Here is a 15,686-nt window from a genome sequence, read left to right as displayed (position 1 = left end):
GCTTGAAGAAACGAAGTGAATTTAGAGAAGGCGGGTGCTCGAACCGAAAGATGTTCCGTCGCATGGTTTCGAGATATTTGTTGCAAGTAGCCTCCGAGCATCCTTCGGCTATAGCGGCCATGCCTAAGTAGGAAACACAATGTGGCAGTGGGTATCAAAAGCATGAACAAATTGATCGACCTCAGGCTGCAAAGCAAATGCTTGAAAAAATTTAACAATTAACGGTATGGACTTCTGCAGCGTTTATTCAGCTGTGTTGGGACCCAATGTGAACGGCACCAAATAAGTCATACCAGTTACAATGTTGAAAACCATAAATAACCAAGTATATTGCCAGCACCCTCTACGATAGCCTCATCGTATTCGCTCCTCGTCAAATTGGTAAGCGACCTTGCCCTGGAGCACGTCCATTATACAAGAGAAGACAACATCACGAAGTTCAACCGATCGTTTTCAAAAGATCACCCAAACCTTCAAGTGCAGACAACACAACAGGAACTTCTTCGGCATCATGTACAATTTGACACAATTTGGGGATCCAAATTGTAATAGCATTGGAAACGTCTTGCAAATCTTGTAGTTTGTATAGAGCCACAATTAACAATTTCAATGCGTCAATTGGCACTTTACGTATGATTTCCTGTGGATGATCGATCATCTTATAAACATTTTGATAGGATTTCTCCAAGTAAGGGATGAAAGCGATCGGTATACTCGGCAAATTTCTTAATTGCTAAAATGGCATCCTCTTTTAAAGTGAATGTTTATTTATAAGATTTATCGAGAAATGCAATTTACGTATTGTTTGCCGATTGAATGTATATGTATGTAGTTTGTCTTTTTACTGTAGATTCTAGCTTTAATTGTTATTGTGCCTTTAGCTGAATTGTTGTTACGCAGTTCTGCTAATTGCTTTATTAAGCCTAAGGGGTACTGCCGGAAATTCGTTGCAAATAAATACTTGAACTTTTATTTTTTCTTTTGTGGTTGTTGTGTGCATATATAATATATATAAATGTAAGCGCATAAGTTAAGGCAATCAATAGTTTGTTAATATAAAATACATATATACACATATATATGTAAATATAGTATTATATAAGTACATATGTATATAAGTATATTCACCGGATTTTTTATTTTTTTTATATATCAATTTTTTGGAATTTTCCGTTAACGTTAACAGTATACAGGATTTACAACATACATATATAATTAATAAAAAAAATGAAAACGATACACTTTCTTTGTCTCGCCTCAAGGGGTTTTGGGGAGAATAGATGTGTGTGTTTTTTTTTGAGGATTTTGTAGTTTTCTCTTTTTGCCTTATCGCCAGCTTTTACGATGCCTGTTGTGCATCTCTCTCCCTGTGTTTTTGCTGCTGCATATATATTTTGTTGTTAATCTCGCGCCCGTATTTAGGTCAAAAAAATATTGTCGACGCAATAGCGAATATTTAGAATAGTCGACGAGTGAACCGGTTTTTTTAAAATGTTTAAAGGCTCGAGTTTTTCTGTTTTTCAATTTATATAACTCTTTCGAAAACCACGGACTTATACTTTTGTTTTTGTTAACAATTACTATTGGAACATACTTTTCAAATAATTTCATAATAATATTATTAAAATGAGAGACACTCAATTCAATGTCACCATTATAATTAGGCCATGTTATTGTAGAAAGTTCTATATTTAATTTTTTTAAATTAGCTTTTGCAAAGTTAAACCGAGTACAGAAGCACGAAGTTTGATGATTATTATCCCGTACAATGCCTGAGATTTCGACAGATATTTCCAAAGCAGGATGATATGAGTCCTCTGGTAGAACAAGAGGATTACTCTGAATAACGGAACACTTTGCGGAGGTATCAACGTATACTAAATCTAAGCATTTACCAAATTTATTCGGAATCAAATTAATTTGGTTCAGACCCAACTCGGACATTTTTTCGAAAAACTCATTAAAACATGACCGATTGCAAATCGGCACGATATAGTCATCGAATGGTTTCCACGAAGCACACGGTAAATGAAATCACCTAATACAATTATTGAATCTGCATTATTTGCCATCGAGGTAGCACTATTTATTAAAGAAGCATGCTGCATGTATACAGATAAGCCGGAATGGGGTGGTATATAAGATAGGGTTAAATAAATAAAGCAACTATTAACGTATACTCTAATACATTTAAATTCAAATGAGTCGGTCCCTGGAACAAGAATATTTTCAGATGGGATAGAGGAATGCACGGCAAATAGAACACCTCCACCGATTCTGTTCAGTCGATCACATCTAAAAACTTGAAATTTGCTGTTTTAAATCTCATTATCAAATATGTGAGGTTTTTAAAATGTTTCTGTAAATCCAATTATATAATATTGAAATTAAAATTGGAACTGTTTAAATACAAGTCGGTAAATTTTGTATTAAGACCTTTAACATTTTGATAATAAATGCTTAGCGAATTTTTACCAATCAGTTTTTTATATCGGTGGTTGCTTTTGCTAATTTAGCAATGTTTTCCTCAATTTGACTTCTAAGTTTAGGCTTAAATTCGTGTACAAAAGTCCCAGGTGGCCAGAATGAACTATCTAAGATCTTTTTGAATGTTTCAAGAGATACGTCTATTTTAAACGATGATATACTTCTATCATAATTGAAGTTAAATTTACGTATATTGATATCATCGATTTTTAAACGTGACGAAATGTAAGATTTAATGTCCTCCACCAAGGTATCTTTGGCAAGTCTCGAAATAAATATAGACTTTTTAGGTGGAATAACTATCAAGTTATTAACTGAGGCTACTAAGTTAATAGGGGGAGCCTTTGGAATTGTGAGACACTTATTACTATTAGATAGAGCTTTTGGGGAATTGAGCTCTTTGGAAGTTGACGGCTTATCACCTTGAGGGCAAGGAGAAGAGAGATTTATTAGGTCATTGGGAGGAGACGTTCTTTTCTGAACAGAAGAACTAAGTGTTACTTCATCGGAAGGACGTTTACTCTTAGGAGCAGGTTTAGAGGATTCGTGAGAATCATTCAGGCACTTAAAAGATTTGAACAATTTTTCATAGTGCCTAAATTTTTCAGTGAGGGTTACAAGATCACGACCGATTTCGTTAAAGCCATTGCGTGTCTCCCTATAAACTTTAAATAGATCGATTTCAATAGATCTACAATTTAAACAGGACCAACGCAATCCCTTACAGTCGATAATAGAATCTAAGATTCTACCAGTCAGTCCAGCACATTTAATATGGGCAAGCCCATCACAAAGCCAGCATGAAACGTAGCGATCTGACTCGCCTTTAATGTTACAATTGGGGAAGTTACAAGACATAATAAACCACAAGAATGAAGATCAAATAAAAGAGTAGGTAGAACAAAATTTAATAGATTAATAATAAATTAGTGTGTTAATAAAATATTATTAATAATAAATTCAATTAAGAATATATTAATATTAATAATAATAAATTCAATTAAGAACAATTTTTTTTTATCAAAGTTTAAAACCAAGACAATTTGAAGAAGCAATATAGCGAGCAGTTTTAGAAGCACTGTAACAAATAAAAAGCTAAACGCAACACAGCTGTGAATAAAGAAGTAGATAAGATAAACAAAGTGAGAAAATAGAATAAAATAAAACAAAATGAAAGAAAGGCTGACTCGGCACCAAAAATTGGAAAGTTTAAACTTTTTAATACCGCAAAAAACAAAACATAAAATACTTATCATGAAACTGAGAGTTTAATCACTAAAAATTTGTATTAACACGGTAATAAAAATTAGTTAAATTTCGAGAATTTTTTAAAATAAAAACACAAATGTACACAGCTAAAAGAATTGCAGCTTAAGAGCTTGAAGTGCTGCCACCTATGATATTTGATTATTAATGTTTTGGCTTTTATGTATATTTTTGGGATTCGCGCCGCGTTTCGATTTTTTGTTTTTTGGTTTCGCGCCCGTTTATTTTTGTGTTTAAGTATGTTTTCATTTTATGTTTTTGTTTTTTGGGACATTTAATATGTTTATCCGCTTTTCCTCTTTTATGTTATATATGTGTGTTTATGTGTTCGAACATATGTTCGGTCACTCAACTCTCAAATTCGCTTTTGGCATATGTATGTATATACTTATATATACGTACATTTATTTTCTTTATGTACACAAATAACATATATATATATATATATATTTGTATATTTCTTTATATTACACTGCACTTTTTTTTTCCAAGAACTGTCACTGTACCTTTTTGGTTTTTTTTTGTTCAGTTTTTGTCACTCCACGGGTTTTTTTTTTATTTGTTTTCTAATAAATGAACCGGTTATTTTTCACTATTTGTTCAGTTTTTGTCACATTATTTTTTGTTCACGCTGTTAGTTTTTGTTCACGTTATTTAATTATTATTATTTTTTCTTTTATGTTTAAATAGTTCCGTTCACTAGGACTCGAAGGACCATAAATAACCAAGTACGAAATTAATTTTGATTTCACTCACCGCTAGTAAAATCAGTCGGTAAAAACGAAGTAATTTTGGGAAAGCGGGTGCTCGAACCGAAAGATGTCCTCTCGTAAGCGAATCGATGCTAAAAAGAAGCGTATGGGATCCTTTTGTAGTCCCTTATATATCTATTGATTGATGGCTTTATGGTAGTGTGATCGTGGCGATGTTGTATATGTGTGCGTGTTGGTGCATGGTGTAGTGATGTGGAATGTATGGGCGGTAGGCGTGGTGATGTGGATGTGAATTGATGTGGTAAATGTGGTGTGACAGTGTCTTATGATGATGGGGAATGAGTGGTCATTTAGCCATACCACCATAATAACCAAGTTCGAAATTAATTTCGATTTCACTCACCGCTAGTAAAATCAATTGATAAAAACGAAATGAATTTAGGGAAAGCGGGTGCTCAAACCGAAAGATGTTCCGGCGCATGGTTTCGAGATATTTGTTGCAAGTAGCCTCCGAGCATCCTTCGGTTGTGGCGGCCATGCCTAAGTAGGCAACAGAACGTGGAAGTGGGTCCTGACCCTGCAATTCGGGCTCCAAAAGGTGCATTAATGGCGGAGTCAATTTCTCTGGTGGCACGCTCAGTGCAAGGTCCATTGTTTGAGTAGCCGTTGTCATCGGATTCGTGTTGTCTTCACCCAAAAAGTATTCTTCATCATCGTCTTCGTTTTCGGGTTCAGTTGCCATCAAATTGAAAAAAAATTCAAATTATGGGCTCGATCAACTTTCGTTTGAAAATCAGTTTTTTCTTTAAGCGAACGAACCAGCCAACGTAAGCCGCGACTTTTATGCGCATAGCGCTATCAAATAGGGCATTACTTGCTGCCTCCAAGAACAACTTCGACAACATTTTTATGTGATTGTTCAGCAATTTAGCATTTAAATCTGCCAACTGAATGCCAACTGAATTGGTCGACCTCAGTCTGCCCAGCAAATGCTTGAAGGGATTTCCAATTAACGGTATGGACTTCTGCAACTTTTGTTCGGCTGTTCTGTGGCCCAATGTGAACGGCACCAAAGAAGTCATATTAATTAGAATGTTGAAAATAACAGGTGTAGCCATGTTGCCAGTTGCTTCGGTGGTCACCACTGCAGCAGTGAACATTCCATTCCAATATGAAACCGATTCCATGTGCTGCAAAAATTGATCAGAGGCCGCATCAGCCAAAATAGGAAATGAAGACGAACCTAGCTCGCTTTGCTTAGGATCGGTAGAAGAGTAGTAGCTGTAGGTGAACTTTAGCACTTCGGTCATCCATGAGTCAAACTCTTTGGCTTCGCGACGCACCAAAACACCAACAAATTGGGCAATTGCTTTACGCCCAGACTTTTGCTGCTCCTGCATGAGAGCATAAAGCATACCCTGCTTAATAATTTGCTGTTGCTCAACCTGCACTTTGTTCCATTGACGCAGTTTCGCAAAATGCTTCTTAAGTAGTGCAACAGAATATTGACGCACCTGTGGCTTCATTGTCGAGACGGCAATTTCGCAAAGAGCTGGTACAGTCTCAGAACGCTTGTAGGCCTCCTGTAAATCAGCGGTGGCCTTTTTGATTACACCGTTAGCCGAAGAAAGAAAATTTGTAATAATTTGGATTATTTGCTGCATTTTGGATTCCAAAAATTTCTTTTTGTTCCCGAAGACTCTTATTCCGAGTTGCCAATTATTTGCTTATTTGGCTTTGCACCAACTGCTTTATGTTCCTTCGTTTTTTTAGACGCACTTATAACCGAACTCACACGTAATACAAAGAAATGTATCGCAATTTCTACTTTTTGCATATAATTATTTGCAAAACGTTATGTGAATTGCACTAATATTCTCCGTACTACCTCACCTGGCAGATGATTTTCAAAGAATGATAGAATAAAAACAGCTAATAAGAAAATTAACTGAAAGCTTTTACTTGTATATTGTGTGCCTGATTTCGCCTTGCTTTCGTTGTTTGTTCCGTTCTGGCTCGAAGGATCATAAATAACCAAGTATATTGGCAGCACACTCTACGATAGCCTCATCCTATTCACTCTCCTCAGCATCTTCGTCTTCATCTCCAGTTGACTCGTCAAACTGGCAAGCGACCTTGCCCTGGAGCATTTCTGTTATACAAGAGAAGACTACATCACGAAGTTCAACCGTTGGTAAATAGATTTGTTTCAACTTTTTCAAAAGATCACTCAAATCTACAAGTGCAGACAACACAACAGAAACTTCTTCATGCACAATTTGGCCTAATTTGGGTATCAAGATTGCAATAGCATTGGGAACGTCTTGCAAATCTTGTAGTTTGTGTAGAGCCACAATGAAGGAGCTCAATGCGTCAATTGACACGTTACGTATGTCTTCCTGTGAATGATCGATACTCTTGTAAACATTTGGATAAGATTTCTCCAAGTAAGGGATGAAAGCGACTCCGGTATGCTCGGAAAATTTCTTCAATGATAAAATGTCATCGTCTTTTTCTTCTAAATATGAATTTTCAACACTGTTTCCCGCAATGTTGTTCAAATCATCATCCTCCCCATCCGAGTTTTCAATATCGATATCATCTTCGTTTTCATCGGCCTCCTCTGCTGGCGCTTATGTCAATATATTCGGATATAATTATATATGTAAATATATAAGATAATTTTTATTTATAAGGTTTATCGGTGAATGCAATTTGCGTATTATTTGCCGATTGAATGTATATGTATGTTTGTATTTTTGTCTTTTTGCTGTAAATTCTAGCTTTAATTGTTATTGTGTCTTTAGCTTACTTGTTGTTACGCAGTCCCGCTAGTTGCTTTATTAAGCCTAAGGGCTACTGTCGCAAATTCGTTGAACGTAAATACTTGAACTTTAATTTTTAGTTTGTGGTTGTTGTGAGTATATGTATACAAATGTAAGCGCATAAGTTAAGGCAATCAATAATTTGTTAATATAATATATACAATATATACTAGCTGACCCGGCGAACTTCGTACTGCCTAACAGTCAATTAATGTCGTGTTATCTTTTAGCTGAACTTATTTAGGCTCTGATGAAGATAATACAATGATACAAAGTAAATATAAACATAGGTAGATATATAAAAGTATTTAATTATGATCAACAATACATACAGAAAGAGAATACAAATTAAAATAAAGTACTTCAAACACGTGTCAGAAAAAAAAAGATTAAAATAAAGTATGTTGTGTAGCATGTGATGCACTCGGATTAACTCTTTTCATTCAAGCAACTTGTGGCAAACGACATTCTTTGTTTTTTTGCCAGGCGCAAGAACAAATAAAGCGGATGGTTTACCGACACGTAAACATGCCACGTGACCCTGTGATTTGGTAATCGTCATGGCGAAGGCAAGACGAATCGGGAATTGAATTCGTTTAAATTCAAAGGGCATTTAAATAAGAATAAGAACTTCCTCGTCTCTAAATTTCTTTAAAATTCTTTGAATATCAACGCGGGAATCACATTGCTCATCAGTTTTCTTATCACCAAACGTGTTCCATTGCACAGTTTTGGTTGGTTTAAATTTCTAATCATGATCACTGTCGAGCCAACCCTAAGCTGCAAATTGTGCGGAGGTAAACCAGGCACATCCAAGGAGTCTAAAAATTCAGTTGGGTAATTAGTGGCTGAATTATAATATTTAGGTCGGAGTTGTCTTCAAAAAGATAATGGCGGACCGCCCTAATATCTTAAAGGACATACTTATATCTGTTGGACTGTAATTTCCTTAAATTCGAAAAGGAAATTAGAACAAAAACTCTGGGGATACAATGGAATGCGATATCTGACCAGTCTTCATATACTACAGAGTCAATACCAGCATTATCCGCCATAACAAACCGACAAATTTTATTCTCTGTGGCAATACCTTTCGACGCCGCACGATTGCTTTCGCCAATTATGATACAAGCCAAAATACTAATACAAGAATTATGGATAGATGGAACCGATTGCGATGAACAAATAAAACCATTTCGTTTAGAAAAGTGGTCCCAGTTTGCGAGCAATCTAAATGATATCTCACAGATACAAATCCCTCGATGGGTAAACTATGCCCCAGAGCACAAAGTCGAACTACACGGCTTCTGTATACGTACGCACACAAAGCGAGATTGCGACCACAAGCCACTTACTAATAGCAAAAACAAAAGTAGGTCCTTTAAAAGTAATAAGTATATTACGACTTGAACTGTGTAGCGTTACTACTAGCCAAACTAGTATCTATGGTGCGAATGCATTTAAACATGGCTGACTAATTCCACAATTTTCCCACCACCGATTTTATCATATACAGGTTAACACGGCTTTAATATTATTGTTATCTACTATCTAAAAATAAGTCGGGTTTTCCTTCCTGACGCTATAACTCCAGAACGCAAGAACCGATTTCCACGGTGTCGCATTCGTTGGAAAGGTCTCGGGCTCCGTGAGGTTTATAGCAAAGAAAATTCAGGAAAAATTTCAACAGAAAAGCGGGAAAATCTTTTTTCACATACAGCGCCATCTCTGATACATAACATGTACTACAAACCAATATTTTAAGTAGATGGCGCCGGAGCGCGATACATTGTTTGACAGCTACTCATTGTTCTCTGCTCATTTAATTTCATGTGACAAACCGGTATTGTGTTCACTTGAAATTGTGAAAAAAAACTTAAAAAAAATAAGTTATTCGTTTCCTAACATTTCAATTGGAAACCATCAAATCAATAACGTGTATTTTTATACACAGGTGGTAAGTTGAACTGTGTAAATTATGTGGATCGTGCATTTGAGGTTAAATTCACTACTCTGTCCATAGTCCAAAAGCAAGTCCAAATGCAAGTCAGTAACAAGTGTATTCACAGAACTTAAGCGTAGAAAGACAAAATGTAATAAGAGAACATGCCCGATTGAGACAACGCGTGAACACACGAAGATCATTAGCTTCATACAATCGCTTGGGATTCCAATATGATCCCACTGCGAACTACAGTTATGATGAAAATTTAGATATTGGATCAATGACGACTATATGCCGATATTGCAATGCGTTAAATTTCAAAAGAGAAACGGCTGGATTGTGCTGCGCAAGTGGAAAAGTCAAACTGGATCCATTACTTACACCACCAGAACCACTGAGACCATTGTTCGATGGAAGTGATCCCGATTCCAGCCATTTTCTTCAACACATCCTTGAATACAATAACTGCTTTCGCATGACTTCCTTTGGAACTAATATCAATCGAGAAGGCGGCTTCATGCCGACTTGCAAGGTTAAGATACAACACACATAACCGATCATTCACACCAACACAATAAATTGCAACACATAACAACTACATATACACCACACACTACACCATCACACGATCACAAGTTACAAAGTATTCTTTAACAAATGATTGTTTGCAATTACAGATACAAGGACAAATGTATCATTTGCATGGTTCAATGGTGCCAACACCAGATGAACCGCATCAATTTCTGCAAATATATTTAATTTCGTCGATGGTTGATCAGCTGAATGTGTGGAGCAATATACAGGGAACACAACAATTAAAGAGACGAATTATTGAACAGTTGCAATCATTTTTACACGCTAATAATGCTGTGGTTAATATGTTCAAAACAGCATTGGAACGAACAAATTTGTCATAAGAGCGGATTGTACTCCAACAGGAGAACATGTGCGAAGATTCAATGCACCCACCGTTAATGATGTTGCTGCAATTATTGTTGGCGATCTAACTAAATCGCGTGACATTGTCGTTCAGCGAAGAAGCAATATCATGCATCGTGTAAACGAGACACATCGTTTGAACGATGCGTTACAATATCCAATCATTTATTGGCAAGGGCAAGACGGGTACGACATCATGTTGAAGACGGTCGATCCAATTTCAGGTACAATATTCACACACTAATTATTGCTATTATTGGTTTCCATTAACAATTCATTTAATTTTGCATTTTCAGGCGTAACAACGAATAAAAATCTAAGCGCAATGAATTACTATGCGTATCCTATGATGATTCGCACACATGAGGAGAATGTCATTCTGAAGTTCCGTCGGCTATTCCAGCAATTCGCTGTCGACATGTATGTCAAAGTCGAGACCAAACGTTTAGCGTTCATCCGATTCAATCAGGCAAAGCTACGATCTGAGGACTATATACACTTGCGTGATGCTATTCATTCAGATGGTGATGTTCAGAATATTGGACGTCTGATGATTCTCCCATCATCTTATATCGGAAGCCCTCGCCACATGCACGAATACGCTCAAGACGCTATGACGTACGTGCGAAATTATGGAACTCCGGATTTATTTATTACGCTCACATGCAATCCAAAGTGGACGGAAATTGAACGTGAGTTGGAACCGGGCCAAAAACCGCAAGATCGCCATGACATAATCGGCAGAGTATTTCAGCAAAAACTCAAGGTTATGATGGATGTGCTTACTAAGTATCAAGTTTTTGGTGACACACGTTGTTATTCGTACTCGGTGGAATGGCAGCAGCGTGGACTAACGCATGCTCATATCCTAATTTGGTTGCTGAACAAATTACATTCAAATGAAGTAGATGACATCATATCAGCTGAAATTCCTGATCCAGTCACTGATCCCCATCTACACGACAGTGTGACGACACAGATGGTTCATGGACCGTGCGGTGCATTAAATCCAATATCGCCTTGCATGGCTGATGGAAAGTGCACTAAACGATATCCGCGACCGTTAGTTACCGAAATAGTCACAGGGAACGATGGATATCCAGTTTATCGTCGGCGTTCAAAAGAAGATAATGGTCGAACTATCAAAGTTAAAGTTCAAAATCAAGAGATTGAGATCGGAAATGAATTCATTGAACCATATTGCCCACTGCTATCACGTATTTTCAAAACACATGCAAACGTTGAGAGTTGTCATTCGGCCAAATCAATCAAATATTTGTGCAAGTACGTCACAAAAGGCAGCGATATGGCTGTGTTTGGTATTGCGTCGGAAAATGCGAATGACGAAATCAGCAACTTCGAAATGGGCAGATACGTCAGTACTAATGAAGCACTGTGTTCTCATTTCAAATTCATGAAAGATATCCCACAGTTGTATATTTAGCAGTGCATTTGGAAAATGGCCAAAGAGTTTACTTCACTGAGGCTAATGCGGCACAACGAGCTGAGAGACCACTGTCGACAACATTGACTAGCTTCTTTGCAATGTGTGAAGCAGATCCCTTCGCAGTGACGCTGATGTACGTTGAAATGCCCAAGTATTACACTAGGAATCAATCAACAAAGAAATTCCAACGTCGCAAACAAGGAACCCCAATTCCAGATTGGCAACATCTGTTTTCCGCTGATGCACTAGGTCGCATGTATACTGTTCATCCTAGAAATGATGAATGTTTTTATTTGCGACTGCTGTTGGTAAATGTACGTGGACCAAAATCATTTGCGCATTTGAAAACTGTGAATGGCCACCAATGCCAAACATATCGAGAAGCATGTCAACTATTGGGTTTGCTGGAGAACGATTCTCATTGGGATTTAACACTTGCGGATTCAGTTCTTTCATCAAATGCGTACCAAATACGAACGCTGTTCGCAATTATCATCACCACATGTTTTCCTTCGCAACCAATTCAGTTATGGAACAAATACAAAGACGACATATGTGAAGATATCTTGCATCGCTTGCGCATCCAAACGAATAATCTTGACATCCAAATAACCGATCAAATCTACAATGAAGGATTGAAGCTGATTGAGGATCAATGCTTGACTATTGCAAACAAGCTACTGATTGAAGTAGGAATGATTGCGCCAAATCGATCGATGCATGATGCATTCAACCAAGAATTAAATCGAGAGCTGCAATACAATGTTGATACATTGCAGGAATTCGTTCGAAATAATGTGCCGTTGCTGAATGAACAGCAAAAACAAGTATACAAAATATTAATGCAAGCGGTGGACAATAATACTGGTGGTCTATTCTTCCTGGACGCACCTGGAGGAACAGGGAAAACATTTGTCATCATTGATTTTGGCCACTATTCGATCAAGATGTGACATAGCTTTGGCGTTAGCATCATCTGGAATTGCGGCGACTCTTCTTGATGGCGGTCGTACTGCACATTCTGCGCTTAAGTTGCCACTCAATTTAAAAACAATTGATACTCCAACATGCAATATTTCCCGATCCAGTGCAATGGGAAAGTTGTTGATGCAATGCAAGCTCATTGTTTGGGATGAGTGCACAATGGCACATAAGAAGTCACTTGAAGCACTTAACTTCACACTGAAGGATCTTCGGCGAAATAACAACATCTTTGGCGGCTTGATGGTATTTTTGGCAGGCGATTTCAGGCAGCCGTTGCCAGTAATTCCCCGTGGAACGCCTGCAGATGAATTGAATGCTTGCCTGAAGGCATCACCCTTATGGAATACGGTAAAACATTATCGCTAACCACTAATATGAGAGTTCAACTTCAAAATGATCAAAGTGCGGAACAATTTTCCAAACAATTGTTAGCTTTAGGAATGGGAAAGTCCCAGTTGATGCGACATCTGGATTAATTACTCTTACCAACGACTTTTGCCGATTTGTAGACTCTCAATTAGCTCTTATTGAAAATGTTTTCCCAAACATTAGTGAGAATTATCAGAATCATGCTTGGTTGAGTCAACGAGCAATTCTTGCCGCAAAGAATAATGATGTACAGGCACTAAATTTCACCATTCAATCAAAAATTGCTGGCGATTTGGTGACATACAATTCCGTTGATTCCATAACAAATCCCGATGATGTAGTAAATTATCCAACGGAGTTTTTGAACCCTCTGGAGTTACCACGATTTCCACCACATGATTTGCAACTCAAAGTTGGTACAGTTATTATGATATTGCGTAATTTGAATCCACCGCGACTTTGCAACGGTACTCGACTGTCGGTAAAAAGACTTATGCCGAATTTGATTGAGGCAACCATTATTAACGGCAAGTACGCAGGTGAAAATGTATGTATTCCTCGAATACCAATGATTCCGACTGATCTTCCGTTTGACTTCAAGCGATTGCAATTTTCAGTTCGCCTTGCGTTCGCCTTGCGTTCGCAATGACAATTAACAAGTCGCAAGGTCAATCGCTTAGTGTTTGCGGGATAAATTTAGAAAATTATTGTTTTTCACATGGGCAGATATACGTGGCGTATTCACGAGTTGGGAAACCATCCGCTTTGTTTGTGTTAACATCAGACCAAAAAACAAAAAATGTGGTTTACCAGAGAGCACTTCAATGAAACGGATAATATGCGGACACGTATAACGCTTCGATTCAGTATTCACTTTGGATTCACGTTCATTTACTTAGAGAATTTCAACTAAATAACACTTCATTTTTGTCATCGAAATGAATTCCTTACTGCTGTGAAATGAAATAAAATGTTTTCTTTTTGAATATAAAACAAAAAAAAAATTTTTCTTCATCTTTTAATTACCAGACGAAATGTTACATAAAACAAAGCCATCTGGTGGCGAAACGGAGTTTGCCGGGTTTGCTAGTCTACTATATAAATAGTAGACTTCCCCCCTTACTGAGGCTATAACTCCAGAACGCAAGAACCGATTTCCACGGTGTCGCATTCGTTGGAAAGGTCTCGGGCTCCGTGAGGTTTATAGCAAAGAAAATTCAGGAAAAATTTCAACAGAAAAGCGGGAAAATCTTTTTTCACATACAGCGCCATCTCTGATACATAGCATGTACTACAAACCAATATTTTAAGTAGATGGCGCCGGTGCGTGATACATTGATTGACAGCTACTCATTGTTCTCTGCTCATTTAATTTCATGTGACAAACCGGTATTGTGTTCACTTGAAATTGTGAAAAAAAATTTAAAAAAATAAGTTATTCGTTTCCTAACATTTCAATTGGAAACCATCAAATCAATAACGTGTATTTTTATACACAGGTGGTAAGTTGAACTGTGTAAATTATGTGGATCGTGCATTTGAGGTTAAATTCACTACTCTGTCCATAGTCCAAAATGCCTAGAGGACGACGTGCAAACATCGGCCGTCGCACAAGACATGCAAGTCAGTAACAAGTGTATTCACAGAACTTAAGCGTAGAAAGACAAAATGTAATAAGAGAACATGCCCGATTGAGACAACGCGTGAACACACGAAGATCATTAGCTTTATACAATCGCTTGGCATTCCAATATGATCCCACTGCGAACTACAGTTATGATGAAAATTTAGATATTGGATCAATGACGACTATATGCCGATATTGCAATGCGTTAAATTTCAAAAGAGAAACGGCTGGATTGTGCTGCGCAAGTGGAAAAGTCAAACTGGATCCATTACTTACACCACCAGAACCACTGAGACCATTGTTCGATGGAAGTGATCCCGATTCCAGCCATTTTCTTCAACACATCCTTGAATACAATAACTGCTTTCGCATGACTTCCTTTGGAGCTAATATCAATCGAGAAGGCGGCTTCATGCCGACTTGCAAGGTTAAGATACAACACACATAACCGATCATTCACACCAACACAATAAATTGCAACACATAACAACTACATATACACCACACACTACACCATCACACGATCAGAAGTTACACCGTATTCTTTAACAAATGATTGTTTGCAATTACAGATACAAGGACAAATGTATCATTTGCATGGTTCAATGGTGCCAACACCAGATGAACCGCATCAATTTCTGCAAATATATTTAATTTCGTCGATGGTTGATCAGCTGAATGTGCGGAGCAATATACAGGGAACACAACAATTAAAGAGACGAATTATTGAACAGTTGCAATCATTTTTACACGCTAATAATGCTGTGGTTAATATGTTCAAAACAGCATTGGAACGAACAAATTTGTCATAAGAGCGGATTGTACTCCAACAGGTGAACATGTGCGAAGATTCAATGCACCCACCGTTAATGATGTTGCTGCAATTATTGTTGGCGATCTAACTAAATCGCGTGACATTTTCGTTCAGCGAAGAAGCAATATCATGCATCGTGTAAACGAGACACATCGTTTGAACGATGCGTTACAATATCCAATCATTTATTGGCAAGGGCAAGACGGGTACGACATCATGTTGAAGATGGTCGATCCAATTTCAGGTACAATATTCACACACTAATTATTA

At 37.3% G+C, this 15,686-nt stretch overlaps 1 protein-coding gene and 1 pseudogene across 1 annotated transcript; one reads left to right on the top strand and one right to left on the bottom strand.

Annotated features, from left to right (window-relative positions):
* Positions 1–6,130, bottom strand: part of LOC138858281 (importin-4-like) — a 143,933-nt pseudogene extending 137,803 nt beyond the window's left edge.
* A 1,915-nt stretch (positions 6,131–8,045) lies between these two features.
* LOC138858280 (uncharacterized) lies at positions 8,046–15,414 on the top strand. Its single transcript, XM_070112778.1, has 6 exons — positions 8,046–8,128; positions 10,128–10,399; positions 10,472–11,554; positions 11,608–12,571; positions 13,159–13,522; positions 15,175–15,414. The coding sequence occupies exons 1-6, from the start codon at positions 8,046–8,048 to the stop codon at positions 15,412–15,414; spliced, it is 3,006 nt and encodes a 1,001-aa protein (XP_069968879.1).
* The last annotated feature ends 272 nt before the right edge of the window (positions 15,415–15,686 follow it).

This window comes from Bactrocera oleae, chromosome Y (assembly GCF_042242935.1).
Source record: "Bactrocera oleae isolate idBacOlea1 chromosome Y, idBacOlea1, whole genome shotgun sequence".
Classification (NCBI taxonomy): domain Eukaryota; kingdom Metazoa; phylum Arthropoda; class Insecta; order Diptera; family Tephritidae; genus Bactrocera; species Bactrocera oleae.
This window is presented reverse-complemented; position numbering and strand designations above follow the sequence as displayed.

Excerpts from the sequence above, each read along its gene's own strand:
- LOC138858280 (XM_070112778.1), top strand. The coding sequence starts at position 8,046 with ATGATCACTGTCGAGCCAACCCTAAGCTGCAAATTGTGCGGAGGTAAA. Across the intron at positions 8,129-10,127 it reads GAGTCTAAAAATTCAGTTGG|CATTGGAACGAACAAATTTG; the intron begins GTAATTAGTGGC and ends TGTTCAAAACAG. Across the intron at positions 12,572-13,158 it reads GGCCACTATTCGATCAAGAT|TGAGAATTATCAGAATCATG; the intron begins GTGACATAGCTT and ends CCCAAACATTAG.